General features: G+C 36.1%; 1 protein-coding gene across 1 annotated transcript; it reads left to right on the forward strand.

The window, feature by feature from the left end:
• The first annotated feature begins 10,801 nt into the window (after positions 1–10,801).
• LOC129230439 (protein unc-93 homolog A-like) lies at positions 10,802–20,821 on the forward strand. The gene is given in 3 exon segments (XM_054864838.1): positions 10,802–12,031; positions 18,220–18,487; positions 20,568–20,821. Coding segments are annotated over 3 exon segments (1,752 nt in total).
• The last annotated feature ends 1,353 nt before the right edge of the window (positions 20,822–22,174 follow it).

Consider the following 22,174-nt stretch of genomic DNA (forward strand, 5'->3'; position numbering starts at 1 on the left):
GTATAATTCCTTTCGTTGCCCCAAATCCTTAGCAGTTTTTACAATTTCCCGTTTTTTTAAACGTTTTTATTAAATTCTGTCAAAATGTTAAAATTCTGTTATATGCGTATTTATCTGAAATGATTATGTTGTTGTTATGATGCATTTTTGTGTTGCAAATTAACTACTTATTGCTTTTTTTCTGTACACTCAACCCTTCTTTTGTTCTTCGTTGAGTTCTGTGCCGTTTAACCTTAATTTTGAACGAAGTTGTGCACAAAGTTTTTTTTAATAGTATATTTCAAGTTTAAAAACTTATAAGCAATAAGTAGTTAATTTATATTATATTAAGCATTTAAAAATGCATTACACGTGACAAACATCAAACTTAAACAGAATTTTAACATTTTGACTGAATTTAATAAAAACGCTTAAAAAAGCGGAAATTGCCAAAACTTCTATGGATTCCTGTCGACAGAAGGCTTTATACCACACACTTCTAATTTTTTATGAGAATTTAGTGCCACCAATAGCAACTTTCCCGCGCTATCCGTCATCGAAAATAGAAAAATATTTTTTTTACTAATTTTGCTAAAAACATCGAAAAACAGCATTTTGTCCAAACTTCAACTCAATTGCGGCAGATCAAGAAATTGTCAGAAAAAATTAAAAAAAATTATATGCACTTTGCTTCCCACCAATAGCACTTTCCCGCATTACCAATCATCGAAATTGAAAAAAAAAAAAAAAAAAGTTTTTCGGCCCACCCTAACATACAAAGCCACATTTTAAAGGAAACCCGCTTATATGTAAAAATATTAAAATTTCAAAGCAATTGATCCCCTGACACCCCTAAATGACGGGCTGTACCTGAGTATCAAGTAACCTGGTAAAATTCCGAAAAACACTATGAAGTTCTGGCAATTAATGTTCTTTAGCCGCTCCGTGACATAAGCACTTTGTCGTCAAGTTAACGAATAGATTTATTTTATTGTCAATTTTCAACGATGATAATTCCCAACAAATGTACATGAACTCTGTTAAAGTTGTTTCTCTGCCAGGAGACAATGAATGCAGGAAAAACAAGCTGCATTCTGTATGGAACTTTTGATGCGGCGTACAGTTTTGCAAGAAAGACGTTGTTTTACTCTACTTAAATCGTGGCATAAATCTAGTTTACATCTGAAGCTCATAGTAAGTTTGATTTTAATGGGGTGGTGTTCTTCAGTCAAAAGTACTACTTTTAGTCATTGAAATGGATAGAATGAAGCAAAAAAAAAAAAAAAAAACATGGACTCAGAAAATACTTTCATTTTCCCAGCAGTTTTTTTTTTTTTTTTTTTTTTTTAATTATTATTATTTTTAATGTCCTATTTTTCAAACAAGGCGTGATCTTGATGACGTCACAAATGACGCACTTTGCCGCATCTTTCTACTACGTTTCCACGTTATGATAATCAAGAAGCGAATTAAATATTGCGCTCTACGCTTGCTATCAACCATATCGTTTCCAATACACGTGAGAAAAGATGCGAAGTAAATATTTTGCACTATGAATGGCAACACTGAATGGCATTTCATCATTTGTGATGTCATCGATAGAAGCCGTAAACAGTGAAAGCGCTCCGATTTAAGTTTTTTTTTTTTAAATATTAAACTTAAACAAATTATTTAAAAAATGGTCAGATCCTATGTTTTTAAGCATGCTCTTGCAGAAAAAAAATACTTTTAAAATTTTGGAAACGACCCCATTGTTGATCTTGGATTTTTGTCATTTTACTGACATAGACAAAAAAAGTAAAAAAGAAAAAATTAAAAAAAAAAGAAAGAAAAAGGAGTAAAGAAAATATAAATATTTTTTTCCATACTGTGAATTTCATGCTAATTTTTATTCTTGATTGTTTGTAAATTTTTCATTAGAATTTTTCAAAAGTAAGATTTAGAAGCTATAAAAAAAAATCATTGTAGAAAAAAAAGAATTTTTCTTTCATTTTAAAATATCAATTGATTGCAACAAGGTTCGGGTTTGAAAATTCACTTCTAATCGTAATTAGAATTAAAAACCTTAGTCGCATGAAGCATAAAAGCTTTTGCTCCATTTTAGGATATTTCAATTAAGTTGTACAGTGCGTCATTACGCACAAGTTTATATGCACAAAATCTAGTGGATGAATTTGAAAGATTGTTTACCTCTCAATCATGTCTCAAATAGCTATTCACGCTTTTTTGGTCCCTTTTTTGTGACAAAAACTTAAAAATTGCAAAATAGCCTATCGAAAATGACAGAAACTTATTTTCGGACTCGGTGTGGCTAAATTACTCTGAGGTTCCAAAGGTCATTCATAAGAAGAAATGAATGTGGGAGTGTGAGAGGAATGCCAATACCATTCCCGCCCAAACTCTTCCTGGTCTTTTTAAAATGCACTTGCATACTTCCCCCCCCCCCCCCGAGCCAATCATTTAAAGTATGTCAGGAGGTGAATTTGTCTCCCCCCCCCCTTTGCTTTGTGGAATCAATGAACTATTTACAAACATGTGGGCAGGGTTTTTTTAAATTTTACTACATAATATGCACTGAGTATATATCCAGGGGTCCCCACAAGGGAGGTGGGTATTATGAAACAGGGGGTATTGCCGAAATAGGAGGGTGTACTTTAATTAATTAATTTATTTTTTGGAATTCATTCGTTGATCTATATTTAATTAAAATTTATTTATTGATTTATCTTACATTTGAATTATTTATTTTATTTTGTTGAGCAATCACGATAGCTTATTGTTCTCATTTGACGGTCCTTGGCGTTGTGGTTCCTTTTTCAGCTTGGACCAGGGGCCTCTGCAGCAACGCCGCCCACCGGCTCCTCTGGTCCTGCGCACTGTCCCCCGAAATCCTCTTTTCCTGATCGGTGGCGTCCATGTCCTACACACACGCACGCTCACATCTATAACACATATACACGCTCACACACATACACACACTCACACAAATGCGCCGTTACACACATACGCAAATGCATACACACAGGTCTACGCACACACACAAGCCTACACATGCACCACGCGCGCCTGCACACACACGCTTGCTCACACACACAAGCCTGCGCGCGCACACACACACAACTATACACACGGAACCACTCAGGAGAAGGGGCAAGTTTAGGAGGACAGGAGCCGTTTCTAGAAACAATAACTCCAATGAGTAGGGTCCTATCGTGATTGCGAAAAACATAATTTGAATTCAAAATTTAGAATTCAAATTAATATTTTAATTTTTTTATTTTATTTTGTTTATATTTTATTTCATTCATTTATTTAGTTTGTGCGTGTGTATGTCATTGGCGTTGCACACAACTTTTTTAATAAAATAATAATAATAATAATATTAAAAATAAATAAATAAATTTCAAAAAATTAAAATATATATAAATAAAAAAATATAATAAATAATAAAAATATTTAAAAATAAATTGAAAAAGAGAGCTAAAAATTAAAAAAAGGGAAAGAGGGTTTAGAAAATTTGGGGGGGGGGGGGGATTTGCGCTATTGAACTTGGCAGGGGGAGTAGGTCACCCCTATACATATCCTTCTCTCCCCCCTTCTCCCGGGAAAAGTTGAAATGCCCCCCGCCCCAGGTTTTTTATAAACCAATGGTAATGAAGCTGTTGTGAAAAATAGATTGAAGCATTTGCTCAATTTTATTTCGGTATGTAAACCATATTGCCTTGAAATGCAAATTATGTTACATTAAATTTGCATATCCCTCATTGAAAAAGATTAAATTTTTGCTGACGTATCTATTCATGAGGAACCTTTGTTCCTTTTGTTCTAACATTACTGCAAGAGTATCAGATGTCATAATCTGGCTAATGTAAGAGATAACAACAGAAGATCGGATAATAAGAAGTGGAGTAAAGTAAAAGTTGAAAAATACAATAAACATCCGAATACAGAAGTTTTATCAAACACTGTTGAAAACATTCCGGAAAACATTTACCCTTTGGTCTGTTTTTATGAATGATTGTTGAAACGAACAGATGAAAGGAAGTTTAGTACGAAGTGTGAAGGTAAGGGAGAGTTTTCCTTACTTATTGTATAGAAAAATAAACATGATAATTGCTGTTTTTATTTTATTCTCAGTCGTATGAAAAAGATTCCGAGGGGGGGGGGGGCGTATTAGGAGTGTTGTTCAGCTTTATATAATTTTTGAGCACTGGCAGCGGGATATCTTAAATTGAATTTTTAGAGCGGATAAAAAGTTTTTACAAATTGAGTTAAAATCCTTCTCAGAACAAAAAAATTTTCAGTTTTTAACTAGCATTTATGTTAATTAGTAATGATTAAATATAATATACGTATTATATTGCTGAGATAAAATTATTTTATATTCAAAGCATAGGAAAATCAAATTGTTTTGCTCTTGTCATTTCTACCATATAGTGGACAGCTAGTTCGAGCTCGATTGAATTCAGTTTTACATATAAACAAATGGTTAATGAGTTGGTGAATAATAATAAATGAATTTAATGTAATAATGTCATTTGTGTGTGTCTGTTTCATTTCTTTGTTTATTTATTTTCAAAATGAGAGGTCGAAATAAGTTATCACATGTACTAGCTAAGATTAACAATTATCTTTGCTAATAATAAAACTGAAAGTCCGTGGGTATGGACAGGACGTGTCTGTTACGCGCCTAGATACTAGACCGTTCGGCCGATTTTCATTAAATTTGGCACAAAATTAGTTCGTAGCGTAGGGGTGAGCACCTCGAAGTGATTTTTCGAAAATTCTATTTTGTTCTTTTTCTATTCCAATTTTAAGAACATTTTACCAAGAAAATTATCAGAACATGGACGAACAAATTACCCTAAAATGGACTAGCAAATTACCATAACGTGGACGAGCAAAAAAAAACCTATGCGGTCTGCGGCCATATGCGAACAAATTAACATAGCAAATTGGCGAGAAATTTATCATCCATTATTTGTAAACATACAGGCGAACCAAATGACCTTTTAATTTTCTACTACGGGCAAAGCCGTGCGGGTACAGCTAGTATTAAATAAAGTGAATCATCAAATGAAGGAGAGTAAATGAATTAATTACTAAATGAATACATAAGTGTACATAAAAAGTAGTCGAAAACTTTGTACTGCATAGTGAATAAAATATGACAACGTATATAAAGTACAAATTGAGAATGGAAAAAGGTTAAAAAACCAGAAAACAGCTGTTTCGGCACTCTAAAATACAAGTGCCATCATCAGCGCATTAAAAACGAAGACAGGTTCACCGGACTAAAACACAGTCGAGGCGAACAATGGAATGAGAGACGAGTTGTAAAAAAAAAAAAAAAAAAGAACAACGGAAGAACATTTTTTTTACAACTCGTCTCTCATTCCATTGTTCGCCTCGACTGTGTTTCAGTCCGGTGAACCTGTCTTCGTTTTTAATGCACTGATGATGGCACTTGTATTTTAGAGTGCCGAAACAGCTGTTTGCTGGTTTTTTAACCTTTTTCCATTCTCAATTTGTACGTTATATACGTTGTCATATTTTATTCACGAATACATAAGTGGTTTAATATATGTTTCCTTTTGTAAATCGAGGAAAGAACGCTCGTATGAATTCGAGACAACCACTGATGGATTGACTGAATACTGCTGACACGTGTTTCGGAGTTTATTTTGCATTGGAAAAGAATTTCATTGTAATCCCGAAATACGTGTCTGCAATTTGGGCAATTTAACGTTGCTATTTCTTTTCTACTACCTTTTTCAAAAAAGAAAGTATTGTGTTCGCGAAAAAATTTTCACTCAAAAATCGGCCTTAATTTCCATTTTTCTCACCCCCGGATGAATGTTGAGTTTTTTTTTTTTTTTTTTTTTTCGACCCGATCACACGTGGATATATGCCTAGGAACGTACAGACACCCGAAATATCCATTTTGACAACCCCCGAGTTAATTACAACGAATTTTCTCGTGACGTCCGTATGTACGTATGTATGTGTGTATGTGTGTATATATCTCGCAAAACTCAAAAATGGTAAGTCCTAGAAAGTTGAAATTTGGTACATAGACTCCTAGTGGGGTCTAGTTGTGCACCTTCCCTTTTGGTTGCATTCGGATGTTCCTAAGGGGGTCTTTTGCCCTTTTTTGGGGGGAAATGATTGTTAATTTCGATGTAAACTCAAGTTGTGTTATAATTTGTTGGACACTTGGCAATATATCGCCAGTCTTTTGGTCGCCAAGTTTTGTCGCCAACTTGGCGACAAATTTCGCGATTTGTTTTTTCTTTTTCCTTTTTTAATTTGGCCATTGTTGGTGATATTTAGAGAGCAAACAATTGAATCACATTAAAATTGCTAATAATGAGGCAATGACATTAAATTGGAGTAAAAGGAAGGATATGCGGATATGCGGATGCGTATGGACGTATGTATGTCGCATAACTCAAGAACGGTATATCCTAGAAAGCTGAAATTTAATACGTAGACTCCTAGTGGGGTCTAGTTGTGCACCTCCCTTTTTGGTTGCATTCGAATGTTTCAAAGGAGATCTTTTACACCTTTTTTGGAGGGGGGGAATCAATTTTAATTTCAATATGCAAACTCAGGTGGTGTTATAATTTATGCAAACACTTGGCAATATATCGCCAAGCTTTTGGTCGCCAAGTTTTGTCGCCAACTTGGCGACAAATTTGGTGGATTTTTTTTAATTATTATTTTTTTTAAATCTGGTTTCAATTTGGCCATTGTTGGTGATATTTAGAGAGTTAACCATTAAATCACATTAAAATTGCCAATAATGGGGAAATTGGTTTGTAAAAGGAAGTCATGCGATGCACACATCAGCTCATTTCTGTTCTGCATTTGAAAGAGTACTGAAATAAATCCATATGAATTCACTAACATTTATCTCTGAGCTTTTCGTCTGAAAGAGCCAAGAATAGCTACTTGACTCATAATATTGGTTTTTGCGATAACAAACAAATCTAATCAAACCATCACAATTTATCAGTATTTAGATTTCCTTTCTAATCGATTACAAATAGCAAGTTTTTAATTATTCCACATTTTCATATAATCAGTGAAATATCACGAAACAAAAGAATATTCAAGGTAAAAAGTTTTTGAAACAGATATTACGGCAAGTCAAACGTAATTCTCGCACATCTTTTTAAAATTTATCTTAAATTTTTGTTATCAAAAGGGAAGGTAAAGTATTCTGTCTGATAACACGATTTACTGGTATTTTATTCCGAGTAGAGTGAAACCTCGGAATTAATTGGAGCTGCGCCCTGTTCGGATTCCGGAAAGTTCGGATTTACCGGTTGGCTTATTTGAACTCTTATTATTAGCTCAATAGTGATCTAAAAATACAGGGGCGCCCACCCCCCTAAGAGCAAAGGCGCACCCCCTAAATATTGCGAAGACATCCCAAAAGCAAGAGACCCCGCCCCCCAAAGGAAAAATACCCCTCAAAACACCTCCTCTAAAAACTTTATGGCGCAGTCCTCATCAACCATGACCCCCCACCCCCCGCCCCTAGGTGTGGATCCCTGGAACATATTTGTGTTGAGTTGATTTTTTTTTATCCCTGATAAAATATGAATATTGAGTACGTCATACTAGCAGGAATATCGTTGTAAGTGCAGTAGAACCTCGTTTATCCGGCCCCCGTTTATCCGGATCTCATGTTTATCCGGATCAATTTTTTTAGGAAAATAAAAAGTTATACTTACTTAAATAATAGTTTTTAATTATGATAGCAAGAATGGAACTATAAATACGCCAACTATTTGGTTTTTATTATAATAGAAAGTACAACTTCCGCATAGAACGTACAATAATTATAGTACTAATCTGACAAACATCGTGGTGAGTTTGGGGCTTCAGTTCAAAACCACTGCAGCTGAACTAGAAATGATTAAGTACCCTTGTTTTTGTGCGGTCGTTTCTTGTGCGATTTTTTTTTTTTTTTTTTTTGTGTGTGTGTGTGGTATATGAAAATTCTTTATAAAACGAGCTGAAATTATTTATAAAACGAATGCGAGGTAGTATCTTCAAGTAATGACAGGGGCGTCCCGATGGGAAATCACTGTGACCTCCCAAAAATTTCCTTATTCGGGAAATTTTTCGGGAGTCGGCAAAACTATCATCACTTGATTTATTTTGATTTCATTTAAATAAAACATTTTGGGTTATTTTCTACGTGACCCTTTTTTATACGGTTCCTATTCACTGCATATGTTTTTTTTTTTACTGTGTTGCGAAAACAATTTTTTATAGCTACTCGTGAAGTTTTGAACATTTTTTTATGCGTTTTTTTTAATGCGGTCCCTATCCACCGCATAAAAACAGGTTTGGTTGTATTCGCTAAAAATGATAGGTAGGGGAGACTATTGTACCTTGGACCACTTCTAAAACTTTTTGATTTTCAAAAAAAGAATGTGATTTTTATGGTTTTTAGTTATTAAAACATGATTTCAAGCTTTTTTGCATAAGTAAAAAAATATCTCGGATTATAAAAAAATATTTTTCTATTTTTGTATATTTTTCACAAATTTTATGTAATTTGGTCCATGGTTCCTGATGCTCGTGTACCTTGAGACAGACCTCTTGTACTTTCTTAACTACTCACGTTGTATTCAAGTTTATTGGACCCACTTTCATTCAACTTTCTTAAATGTCTAGTAATGGTTAACCTGTTCACTTTGAATACTTTTTCGGCTTCTCTGAAAGTCATTTTTTTTTCAGGATCATTACATCTTACTTCTTCAATAGCATTTTGCAATGCCTCAACATCTACTGGATCCCTCTTGATTCCAGTTTTACTTCGAGGCATGATGAAATCCTACATTAAAAATAAATAAATAAAAATTAAAAAAAAAAAAAAAAAACTATCACTACAACCTATTGTACCTTGATCCAGTGGTTCAAGGTACAAGATGGAGCTTGGTTTCAAGGTACACGAGGGTGCATGTTTATACAAAAGTGGCTACCCTAACCTAACAGTTACGTAAAAGGTAAAGACTAAATGTTGAATACACTTACCGAGACATTGGCAATAGATATAATGGTCAATCAGTTGGGTAACACTAGTCTTTAAAAGTCCAATTTCATTTAAATAACACTGGAATTATTTACTTTTGTTTGCACAAATCACAAAGCAATCACTGTCCACATAAAAGTTGGAATTTCAACCTACAACTCACTCTGGCAGGTGGAGAGATTGTCATGGCTGACATAGTACCGTAATTCCACACTAGGTAAAAGCGCTAGCTGATTAGAGTGCATGGTGCAAAGTACATCGTGGTCAAGGCACAAGAATCTCCCCTACTATGTAGTTTTGTTAGAAAGCATTTTTTTTTCTTTTTTTTTTTTTTTTTGCTGCAATAAAAGATAAGTCTGCTTATTTAAGAGCTTGTTTTGCTTATTACCCTTATTTTCCGGATTTTCGCTTATCCGGATTGCCTTTGGTCCCAGTTAGTCCGGATAAACGAGGTTGTATTATACTACACAGTTCAGTATAAAGTACGAAGTGTTTTCCTGGTGAAATATCGCGTCAGCAAGCCGACTCAGTTCGCTGCGTCAACGAAAAATTATCGAATTCAGTCTACATAATATGGTACAAAGCTGTATTATACATTATACTCAAACGTTTAGTAAAAGTAGCTGTCATTATAAAACTAACTTAACTTTTGAATCGTACTTGTTGTTGATTTTTCCTTTTTTTTTCAAATCTAATCTTAGGACTTTACTTCACAAGCTGTTCGGATTATCCGGCATTTCGGATCTTCGGATCCTTATCCGGTAGAATTTTGTTAGACGACCGACAATTTGAAGATAACATTGCAATATTTCAACTTATTCTTTTTTTTTTCTTAAAAAAAAAGTTGAAAATTCCCCCCCTCCCAACAAATTAAGCCCGGGAAGTTAAGTATCCCATGAAAACATGACGTTTCCATCGGTCAAACCACCCCAGTCATCACCACAGTACAAGCATCGGTAGAGCCCCATACAACTATTAACAAAATGTAGAAGAGCTGTTTCAACCGATATGGTTAACAGGTTTTTGGAAAACCTTTGACCTTGATGACTTTATTTTCAATTTAAGTTTTTCAATGTTCGAAGTTAAATAGCACGCATTTAAAGCAATTCCGATTTTAAAATGATTGAAATTAATGTTATTAAATATAAAGCAAAACTAACGTGGGTAACTCACAAATAAAATTTTCGACGAAAACAAACAGTAAATTGCTTCAAAGCGTCTTTCGTACAGTATTCTAAGTCGGATATCTGAAAAAGCTAGGATATCTCAGGTACTTCCTAACCGGTTAATTGTTTTCTTTCATGCGAAACCTTCATTAGTGAATTACTCAATTTTGTTTTGCTTTGTGAATCATTTTGTGCAAGGATTTTTCTTTATTTAATGAAATTTATTGCTTAACTATCAGTATTTACTTGATGTTTACGTTTTTATTTGTTTTCATTTTCATAGAGTTTGGCAAAGAACTTAGAGTAAAGAAAACATTTGGATGCGGATTATTACACAGAATTGAAGTTATTATAAATGAAAATTATATTTGTAGAAATAAAAATTCTTTTGAAGAATGAGTCATTTGAGGACAGAAATTCAAAGTTAAGAACTGTTCAATGTTTCATATATTTTAATTGTTTCAGCATGTCTTAACGTTGTAATGAAACTTTAGTTAATCATATGTAAACAGATTACATAGTTTCTTTCATCAATTTCATGCTAGAGCATAACGTATATTATTTCATCCTTTAAAAAAAATTCTATAAGTTTAGAAAGTTAACAATGACGTCAAATAAAATAATTGATGAAGAACAGATTAAATTATCTCTGCAGTACAGCAGAGAAAATTTCAGCAAAATAAGAATACTGAAAAACGCTTTTGTCTTGTGTGCAGGATTCATAATATTTTTCACAGCATATGATGCTCTTGGTATGCTGCAGAGTACAATAAATGCAGCAGGAGGCGTCGGTGTCGCTTCTCAGGCTGTTATCTACGGATGCTTCAGTATATCTGCTTTGCTGTTGCCAAAATATGTCATACAAAAATTGGGATGCAAAGCTACATTGATACTTTCCATGCTGTGTTACGTTCCATACATAGCTTCGAACTTTTATCCGCATTGGGCCACTTTGATTCCATCAGCAGCTTTGCTAGGTCTCAGCGCTTCATTGCTATGGGGAACTCAGTGCACTTACTTGAATGAACTGTCGATGGAATATGCCAAACTTTCTTTCCAAAGCCTCAGGAAATTATCACATAGTATTGGATCTAACCATAAATATTCTTCTTTTGAAAATGATAGCAAACTTTTTCCAGAAAATAAATCTAGTAAGACTGATCATGCAAAATCTGATGAGCACAGTACGTGTAAAATGAATGGCTCGAAGGATAATTGTAACCGAAACGGACTTGCTGCTGTGACATCAGAATGCCAAATTTATGCCACTTCACTTAGCTCCTCAAAAACTGTAAAACCGATGAACGAACTGAATTCTAAAGAAGCAAAGCATCGCAATAGTGATATTTCCATTGCATCTATCACTACTCACTCTCCAACAACTCTACTTAGATTGACAGAGTCTACCAACGCGAGGTTCTTTGGAGTATTTGGAATGGCGTACCTCTCAACTCACGCATTAAGCAATATGATGTCATATTTCATACTTGAAAAAAATAATCTTAGCCATGGAAACTTCAGTAACTCTAGCTGCAACTGTGGTCCAAATTTCTGCAGTGCAGATTCCTTTTGCATCAGTCACAACACTGAAGCACTTGATGTATCAGCAAGAAACATCTTGACAGGTGTTTGTACGGGTTTGAGCTTGTTTTCAATTTTGTTGATCGTCTTCTTCTTAGACAACGTTCGTATGGAAAAGAAATCTGTGACTTTCTCCTTGGATCTACTCATGGCGACTCTCAAACTTTCAAGAAAGAAGGAACAGTTATTTTTAACGCCTCTGTCTTTTTATATAGGCATGATCCAGGGATTTTTTGCAAGTGATTTTACAAAGGTAAGTTTTTATTCCAGTATGTATTTTGTGATAAAGTGTGAAAATTCACATCCTTTCTTAGCATTTTCTTTCCAAACGTATTGTAACGGATTCGGTGCGACTTCCACTTTCTTGAAATGAAGATACAGTTCTTGATAAAAACACAGGAAATTTATTTACACTATGTACAGGAGAAACCGTTAACAACTGCTAAATTATTCATCAGCAATTATCACACAACACCGTAAACCCAACGTTTACACACGTATTTACTTCCAAATACGAAAACAACACAGCGAAATGCCTCGCTATAAACAGAGCAAAATGCTATCAGTTCGAAATATCAATCGAAACTCCTCCCTTTATCCATCGCTAACGGCTTTTATAAACATCGAAGAATTTTCCACAACATTCTTTCTGCTTCCAGAAATGCGTAGACCGTTTTACAACTACACTTCCATTGATAAAATCAGTGAATGAAATAAGAAAAAAAAAAGAATAAGGGGTTGTATACTTTAGCCATATGTTAAGGGGTTGTATATTCATTACGGGAAACTATTTACAGGTTACGTTACTACAATAATTACTATTTACAGAATTTGTAACATTGCCCCCTTCCTAAGGACTGCACGTCCCGGGCAGTACAATCCCCAGAAAGGGTGCCAAACTTCTATCACAAGTTTACAAATATACACATTAATTAATAACTAACAGATACAGAAAACACAATAATAACAAGAAATATTACTAAACATTAAAAGCAAAAAAAAATTATCTACAACTTTTATGTTATCAACCATGGTTGTTTACGTAATACTCATGAACTATGGCCATAGTATGGGGCTAACCGATCATAATGTACAACCCTAGGTTTTGCATTAGGTGATTTTTGGATCCTCACTACGACGTCATTTAGTCGGTTAAGGACTTTGTAGGGTCCATCCCAATGCGACTGCAATTTGGGTGAAAGACCTTTCCGTCGGATGGGATTCCATAACCAAACCTTGTCGCCTTCGTTGAATTCATGTCCAGTAGACCTTGTGTCGTATCTGGTCTTCATCTTCTCCGCCGCGATGTTGATTCGCTCTCGTGCGAAGTTATGAACGTCTTCCAACCGGGCCTGGAGATCCTGGATGTACTCCTCAGGCGATGAAGGCGCATCCGGAGGACGACCGAAGACGAGATCACAAGGTAGCCGAAGCTCTCGTCCGAAGAGCATCTGAGATGAGGCAAATCCAGTAGTCTCGTGGACAGCACTGCGGTAGGCCAGCAGGAACAAAGGTAGCTTCTTGTCCCAATCCTGTTGATTTCTGGATACCATAAGCGAGAGATTATTTAGGATTGTGCGGTTAAATCTCTCCACCATGCCGTCCGATTGTGGATGTAGTGGTGTTGTCCTAGTTTTCTCAATTCCGAGAATTTGACATAGGCCCTTAAACACAGCAGAGATGAAATTCCTCCCTTGATCGGAATGAATCTGCAAAGGTGTTCCATATCTCGAGATCCAATGTTGGACTAGAGTCTCTGCTACGGTGGTAGCCTCTTGATCTGGAATGGGATATGCTTCCGGCCATTTGGTGAAGTAGTCGATGGAAACAAGAATGTATTTGTTCCCATCAGCAGTTCTTGGTAGAGGACCCAGGATGTCAATTCCAATTCGTTCGAAAGGAGCTCCAACGTTGTACAGATGTAGCTTCCCTCTGCTTCTCTTCTTCGGTCCTTTACGAGCAGCACAGGCGTCACAAGAATGGCACCACTTCTCCACGTCATCCTTCGCCTTGCTCCAGAAGAAGCGCTCCCGAACTTTATTGAGGGTTTTCAAGACACCAAAATGTCCTCCAGTCGCACTACTATGTATTTCTTTCAAAACATCTGAAATCCTTGATCGGGGAAGTAGTAACTGCCACCTAGATGTTTTACCGTCGTCAGATTCCCATTTCCGGTGTAGCACGCCGTTCCGTAAATGGAGTGAGTTCCATAAAGCCCAGTATCTTTTTGTTGCAGGACTGAAGATGGAAACGTCCTGCCAGCTAGGGCGCCGACTGTCACTTGCCATGAACTCTAAAATTGGTTTTATGTCGGGGTCTTCAAGTTGATCTTTTCGAACTTGGTCATCACTCCATGGATCAGGTTCTGATGATGTTGGAGTCACTGTCACCTGATAGGTGGTAGGGCTAGTCGTTCCATACTGTTTCTCGATTCGGGAACAATAGTGGCAGTTCTCAGGACAGGGTCTCCTTGATAAAGCGTCAGCATTACCGAGAGATAAACCTTTTCGATGCTTGATCTCCATGTCATATTCCTGGAGCCGCTGTATCCATCTGGCTATCTGGCCTTCCGGATTTTTGAAGTTCAAAAGCCAAGTTAATGAGGCATGATCTGTCCGAAGCAGAAATTTTCGGCCGTAGAGGTAATGATGGAAGTGTTCTACAGCTTTCACTATGGCCAGTAACTCCTTTCTGGTGACGCAGTAATTTCGCTCCGACTTTGATAAGCATTTGCTCCAGTAAGCGATGACATGTTCATTTCCGTCAAATTCTTGGGATAAAACAGCTCCGATGCCCTCGTTGCTCGCATCAGTGTCTAGGATGAAGGATTTTTCAGGCTGAGGATAGGCGTTGATGTTAAAGCCTCCTTCAGTCGTAGAAATGCATCTTCGCATTCTTTGGACCATTCAAACTTTTGCTTGCTCTCCGTCAGCTTATGCAAAGGTCGTGCAATGTTGGAAAAACCTTTTACAAACTTCCTGTAGTACGTGCAGAGCCCCAGGAAACTTCGCAGCTGATGGATGTTTTCGGGACGACTCCAACTCTTGACCGCAGATACCTTTTCTGGATCGGTTTGTACACCTTCAGAAGAGATGATGTGACCAAGGTAGTTCACTTCCCGGCGGAACAAATTACATTTGGACGGGCTTAACTTCAGATTGGCTTCCTTAAGCTTTTGCAGCACCTTCCTAAGATTTGCCAGATGTTCTTCGAAACTGCGTCCCACGATGATAATATCGTCTAAGTAGACCAGACAGGATTCGTAGGAAAGTCCTCTTAACACTGTCTCCATAAGACGCTCGAACGTAGCTGGTGCATTGCAGAGGCCGAAGGGCATCACTTTAAACTGCCATAAGCCTTGTCCAGTTGTAAATGCTGTCTTTTCTCGGTCATCAGGGTGTATCTCAACCTGCCAGTAGCCGCTCTTCAAGTCCAGGGTCGAGAACCACTTGTGTCCGGAAAGAGTGTCCAAGGTGTCGTCTATCCGTGGAAGAGGGTAACTGTCTTTCTTGGTGATTTCATTCAGCCGTCGGTAATCAACACAAAATCTGGTGGAGCCATCTTTCTTTCGGACCAAGACGATGGGAGAGGCCCAAGGACTGGATGAGGGTTCGATTACATCATTCTCCTTCATCTCTTTCAGGAGGGTCTCAACCTCTTCCTTCTTGGCGAACGGTAGTCGTCTTGGATGCTGTTTAATAGGGGGGTGTTCTCCAGTGTAGATCCTATGCTGCGTTAAATTCGTCCGACCCACATCCTCCGATGTAGATGAAAACAGATGCTTGAAGTCGTCTACCAATTGTTCCGCAGCAGTTCTTTGATCTTTCGTTAATGGTGCACTCCCAATTAACTTCGATGTCAAGGACTCAGAAGACACAGTCTCGGGGGAATTGATTCTTCTAATGATGCAGTTTACTGGAGTACAAGTTGCTAACACTTCACCTTTCCGGATATTCCTTGGCCTTTCACTCACGTTGGCGACTCTCACAGGAATTACATCCTTAGAAAGGTCAACAAGCGTAGATGCTACCAGCACTCCTTTTGGGTTATTGCTTAAGTTGGGGTATTCAATGAGTCCAAATCTAAAACTATTGCTTTCTTCAATGGAGCCGGGTATTAATGATTCTGACCTTGAGGGAACTGATAAATCTGTTTGGGCAATTATTTGATGAGCGGATTTTACATCACTTTCTGCGGGAAAGACTGCTATGTCTTCTCTCGTCGAGTGCAGCTCGTTAGTCTTGAAATCGAGGTTGAAGTCATACTTCTTTAAAAAGTCCAATCCGAGAATGAAGGGGTCTATGATAGCAGCAGATTAGCTGTAAAACTTGCAGTCAAGTCACTTTTTAATTGTTCTTGATTGGCTGTAAAACTTGCAGTCAAGTCACTTTTTAATTGTTCTTGATTAGCCGCCATATCACTCTTCACAGAGGTGATTGCGTCAAGAAGTTGTTTTAATTGTTCATCCATAGCGCGAGTAATCACCATAAAAATAAAGTCCTAATTCAAAAAAAAGTCTTTATGAAAAAATGTCCAAAGTCACACTTACTCCAAGAAAGTCCAGAAGAAGCCCCACGTTGGGCGCCAATTGTAACGGATTCGGTGCGACTTCCACTTTCTTGAAATGAAGATACAGTTCTTGATAAAAACACAGGAAATTTATTTACACTATGTACAGGAGAAACCGTTAACAACTGCTAAATTATTCATCAGCAATTATCACACAACACCGTAAACCCAACGTTTACACACGTATTTACTTCCAAATACGAAAACAACACAGCGAAATGCCTCGCTATAAACAGAGCAAAATGCTATCAGTTCGAAATATCAATCGAAACTCCTCCCTTTATCCATCGCTAACGGCTTTTATAAACATCGAAGAATTTTCCACAACATTCTTTCTGCTTCCAGAAATGCGTAGACCGTTTTACAACTACACTTCCATTGATAAAATCAGTGAATGAAATAAGAAAAAAAAAAGAATAAGGGGTTGTATACTTTAGCCATATGTTAAGGGGTTGTATATTCATTACGGGAAACTATTTACAGGTTACGTTACTACAATAATTACTATTTACAGAATTTGTAACAGTATACTATATTTGTGGCAAACTTAACCTGGCAGCGTTGTAATGCTGTGATTGGATTTACGTAGCCTTCACAATGCTGCCGGGTTAGAATTGCTCCAAATGTAATTTATAAAAGGGATTAATACAAACCGAAAAGTTTTTGCTTCAGTACAGAGACAAATAGTAGAAAGTTAGGAGAAATTCTAGTGACAAAATAAAAGTAAATTTTTAGCGCAACACCTCTCTAAAGTTGTTTGTCTCTTTCAACACAGAGACTTCTTAGTTAGAAAATAAATTTTAAAAATAAAGTATGTAATAAAAAAATTTTTTTTAAATCACAGCAATAAAAATGAAAAGAAAGGAATGCATAATGTAGTATATGTATAATTAAGTGAAGAATAGCACAAAATGCATGATAAAAAAAAACGATCGTTGTAGAAAAGAAGACTTACTGCAGGAACATAAAACAAATTTCATTGAACTAAGGCGTGAATGATATGAAATATACGAGATGCCAGAAATATCTACCTTTCCCGTTTATAATGTCACAAAACCACTTCCATAATTTTAGTGACTGAAGCCCTAAAAGTGCCCCTGAAGCTTACCCTAGATATCATTGCTTTGAGATTCAATCGTACAAAGTTCATTCGTTTTCATATCTTATGATATGGTCGGTACACATCCGTACGGTATGCTAGCTAGATTTATTTATACAAATGCCAGGCTTTAAACTTAAGTCATTTGCCTTCTAACTTCGAAATACTCTTGAGCAATACAATTAAAATCTTTAAGTGCAAACCTTGTGTCTAAATGGCGTCCCCGGAGGACTCACTGGCTGCAAGCCGGTGAGTTCTCCAGTTCTATTTTGAAAAGACGGGCATTGAGGCAATTGTGTTCGGGTAAAATCCGAAATATGGCAGCACCAGAACTTTCGTGGAAGGTCTGTAACAGATAATCTACTCTTTCAAAGTCGTTCCTAGTCCTTCCCCTTAGCTAAAATGCAATTTCCCAATTAAATTTATTCTCAGATTCCATTTTGCTGAGAATTTAATCAGATTAAAAAAGGCAAAAGATGTTTTAGTCTTTGAAAACGGCGGTACCTTTCTTTGCGAGGCAAACAGCTCTTTTATTACCTTCAACTGCACCATGGGATGGAACCGCTGCAATGCTAAAAAAGAGAATAGTGCATTTTAAAAAGACCTGTAGTCAAAAAGGCGTTTAGAATTACCAACTTTAAAATTTTAGAAAGACTTAAGAGTCAGGTGCTACCTAGATTCCGAGTCAAGCATATTTGTTTCAATGTCCCATCAGGGCCCGGAAAGTAAGTTTTATTTTAACTCATTAACGGTTTTGGTTGTTTCTTTTTTAGTCTTATATTGGATGTGCATGGGGAACAAATGAAGTGAGTTTGGTGAGCATATGTTACGGAATTGCTTGTTCTCTATCATCCACTTTGTCGGGTTACCTGGTGAGCGCTCTTGGAAGAGTTCCCGCGTTTCTTGTCGCAGAGTTGGTTAATGTAATTGCAAACGTTCTACTACTTTTGTGGAATCCAGACCCATCTGTTCCTTGGATGTTCTTCATCGCAGCTGCTTTGTGGGGGACGTTTGTCGGAATCTTCTTTTCTCAGCATAGAGGTAAAACATAACTTTCAGTTAACTAACACATAAGATTCAAAGCAAGAAAATAGATTCACAGCAAATAAAATTGGATGGGTTAGAATGGTAGAGGCGTAAGTCAATTATTATACAAATTGAAGCCAGGGCCCTATCAAGTAATAGGGGGACACTGAGCCTAGAGCCCATGCAGGTTCTCTCCTCGCTCAATAAAATTTACCTCTCGTTTCGCCGACATTTTAAATTTCCTCTCCACAAATAAATCAAAAGTTAAGGAAAATTTCGTGTCTGCGAAATGACGCGGCGCGGAACCGGGACACCCTCAATAGTTGTATAAATGCAACTAAAAAGTCTCCGTAAAATTATTTCTTACTTAACCTCAGATTTTACTCTATTATTTGTACAAACTGCAATAGAATTTTGATGCAATATCATAAGAAATTTTCTTATGAAAATACACTGAATGTTTAATTTAAATCATAAATAATAGAGCAATCAAAGGACGGCAAACAAAAAAGCATTTTTACAGATAGGTTTTTTTTTTTTTTTTTGAATAATTTTATATGAAAAATCTAACAAATGCAAATTCTATGACACACATGTAACTTTGAAAATAAATTATAGGTCCTAAACCTTGGTGGGCCTTTAGACTTGGGTCCAAGTGGCCCATGTGTAAATCAGGGCCTGAGTTCAGCATGGGTTTGTTGGTTCCTCTATAGTTACTATATTAGGTGCCTCTTTGTGCAAAAATAAATAAATGAATAAAATTTAAATATTTTGCCCACTGCGAGCGTACGAAAATTATCCGCTTGTCGAAACTCCTGCTCGGGAGAGAACTCATTTATCAATAGTATTTTATCTTTTTTTTTTTTTTAAATTTCGACTGAAAAATATGTGTAGCCATCATTAAAAGTATTTTTAGCAACGGCCTTAGAGTGGGGTTCTGCCCTCTCTCCTTATCATCCAAATTGTTTCTTTAAATTACTGTGTAAGTTTGGGGGCCCTCCGTGACTCTGTGGTAGAAGCTTCGTCTTCTAAGCCAGAGGTCATGGGTTCTATTCCCGCCGGTGCCCCGAGTGTTATTTCCTTCTTTTGTGCTGTAAATCTTTCTTGTGCATGTCCGGAGGCAAAGCTTTTGGCAAGCAGTCCTCTATGTATGTGAAGCTGTTTAGCTTCTAAGTAAATAAATAAAATGATTATGTTAGCGGTTCGAAAAATGATATTCGAAAACAGAAAATCTCAAATTTCTTTAAAAGTTACAAGTGTTGGATAAGTACAAGCAATTCGCATTTTTTCGGCAGCGCCTCTATGATTTTATGCCAAAATTAATACTTAGTTTAGGGAAATTTACATAGTATCTAATATCAAAATTAGTGTGCATTAAAAATTTATTATCGAATTGCATGCTACTGTGAAGAAAAATAGCGAAGTGTTGCAAAGAGCATAGGTAACATTTAAAGTCCCTAAATCAAGCCACCGATCTATTCATAATAGATCGATCTAGTGATGAAAGTTTTCTCGCCAAAAATTAGTAACACTCCTGAAATTAACTTGGAAACTTTCTGAAAAATTCAGAAACCTTCCCAATCAAAGCCAGTCATGTTTCTTTACTTTTTCCGGAACCTTATAGTGAAAACCTATGTATGTCTATGTATATAGTAATAGCTCGGCATCTTCCTGATTTAAGAGGAAAGCTCCCAAAGCAAATATGATCGAAGCTAAGACAGAATTGCTAGCAATTCCTTTTATAGCTACAATACCCGGAGACAGCATTTCGCCCTTTCTTGGTGCTCAAACAATCCGGAGGAACCGCAACTAAACTGAAGGAAACACACCTAATAAAGAAACCTACTATATTTTTACACTAGTAACTAAAAATGTTTACCACCACAGTATAAAATCAGCACACGTTTATGGTTTTCCACAAAAAACCTTTTTTTCACAGGAAACATGGAAATGCAAAGCCTTGAAATCCTGAAATGTTACCCGGAAGTAATCAGTGATGTTTCGAATTTTTTTAATGTGACTGCGCATAATAAATAAATAAATATATAAATAAAAATTAAATTTACTAAATTTATAATGTTTATTTCTCTTTTAGCCTTTTATGGAATTTTATTCAAGGCGAATGAAGAGGCGGGATTTGCAGCCTTTTATTTGTGGTACTCTCTGGGATTTTGTTTGTCATTTGCATACAGCAATTATTTATGCATCTATGTCAAAATCTATATTTTATTGTCAGTTTCGACAATCGGCATTATTGGTTATTTATACGTTGAATTGTTTCTTAAAGAATACAAAAATAAAAAATGATTCAAAAGAGATTGTGTTTCCTTTTTCAACAACGCATTTTAGAAGGTTCGCACCAGCAAGCTATTTGTTCTACAATGAAATTCCATTACAATGCATTGTTTAAGAGACCGCAAATTTTGTTCGTTCTGACGGAAATTACGTTGTAATTTAACCTGGGGCGTGCACAGAAATTTTGGGGCCGGTCACAAATGACTTTTATGGCCCTCCTCCATATTGTTTACCCCTATATTTCACCCCTCATTTTAAAAATATTGGGCCACCTTCAGGCTCGGGCCCAGGCCAACAGGTGTCTCTCCCCCCCCCCCCGTGCACGCCTCTGAATTTAACTCAAGCAATGTAATGGTAATTCGCAGTTAAACTGGGACTGAAATTTTATTTCGTTGAAACTGATATTTCGTTATATTGGTACTCGTTGTAACGGGATTTAACTGTATTAACTCTCGCAAATCAAATGAACAAAAAGGAGATTAACGTGTTCCTGGCAAAGGAAAGTATTTCCTAAGAAGGATTGTAGCCAGGTTTAGATACACCTGTCGAACCTGTCAGTCTCGAATTTCGCGGGTAGGAAAAAAATCGAGTTACAAAGGTTTTGACAAAAATTATAAATAATTAATGAAATATATTTTTTTAAACGTACCATGTTTTTAAAATGAACTAAAAAGTATAAAATAATTTCTCTGAGCTTCATGCAGATTTAAAGCCCCACCCATACAGTTTCAAAATTTCTTGCCCATTGTCTGGAAAATTTGCGATTGTGAGTTTTTAATAGCTGCTGAATCATTTGCAAGCTTTAAAAGGGAAAAAATGGGGTGCACGCAACAGACAATTGATGCATTTTTAATTTAACTAACAATTTTATCGCTCAAAAAATAGTATAAACTGGAAAGTGAATTTTTTCATTGATAGCCTTTCTTTATATTTATAGTTATGTATTATACATGCGTCCCATGTTTTTCCTTTTAAAGCTTATAATTATTTTGCAGAGGAATATAGGGCAAGCGAAATAATAGGGCAAAGTGAAATGGTGAAATATTTACCCTGCTTGCAATGTCACCTATATTTTAATACTTTAACTATGCAATAACACATGTAATCTATTCCAGTCTGGAAAAAATTACCTCTGAAAGTCTAAGCAGATGATAATGCAAGCAATTTTTAGAAATTTATACTCAAATTGTAATATTTTGTTATAAGTAAAAAACTATTTTTGTTTTTATCAAATGATAAAATTCTTGTTATTAACGTTTTAAGTATTAATTGAAATCTTCTAATATTCGGTGCAATATTCGTTTAGTTAATATTCAGCTCATTTGTATTTTAAATATTTTGCACAATGAGTCCAGTGCATATTGAGCAAAGTGAAATTGAAACATTTCGTTTACTCATTCAATCATT

Source organism: Uloborus diversus, chromosome 9 (assembly GCF_026930045.1).
Source record: "Uloborus diversus isolate 005 chromosome 9, Udiv.v.3.1, whole genome shotgun sequence".
NCBI lineage: Eukaryota > Metazoa > Arthropoda > Arachnida > Araneae > Uloboridae > Uloborus > Uloborus diversus.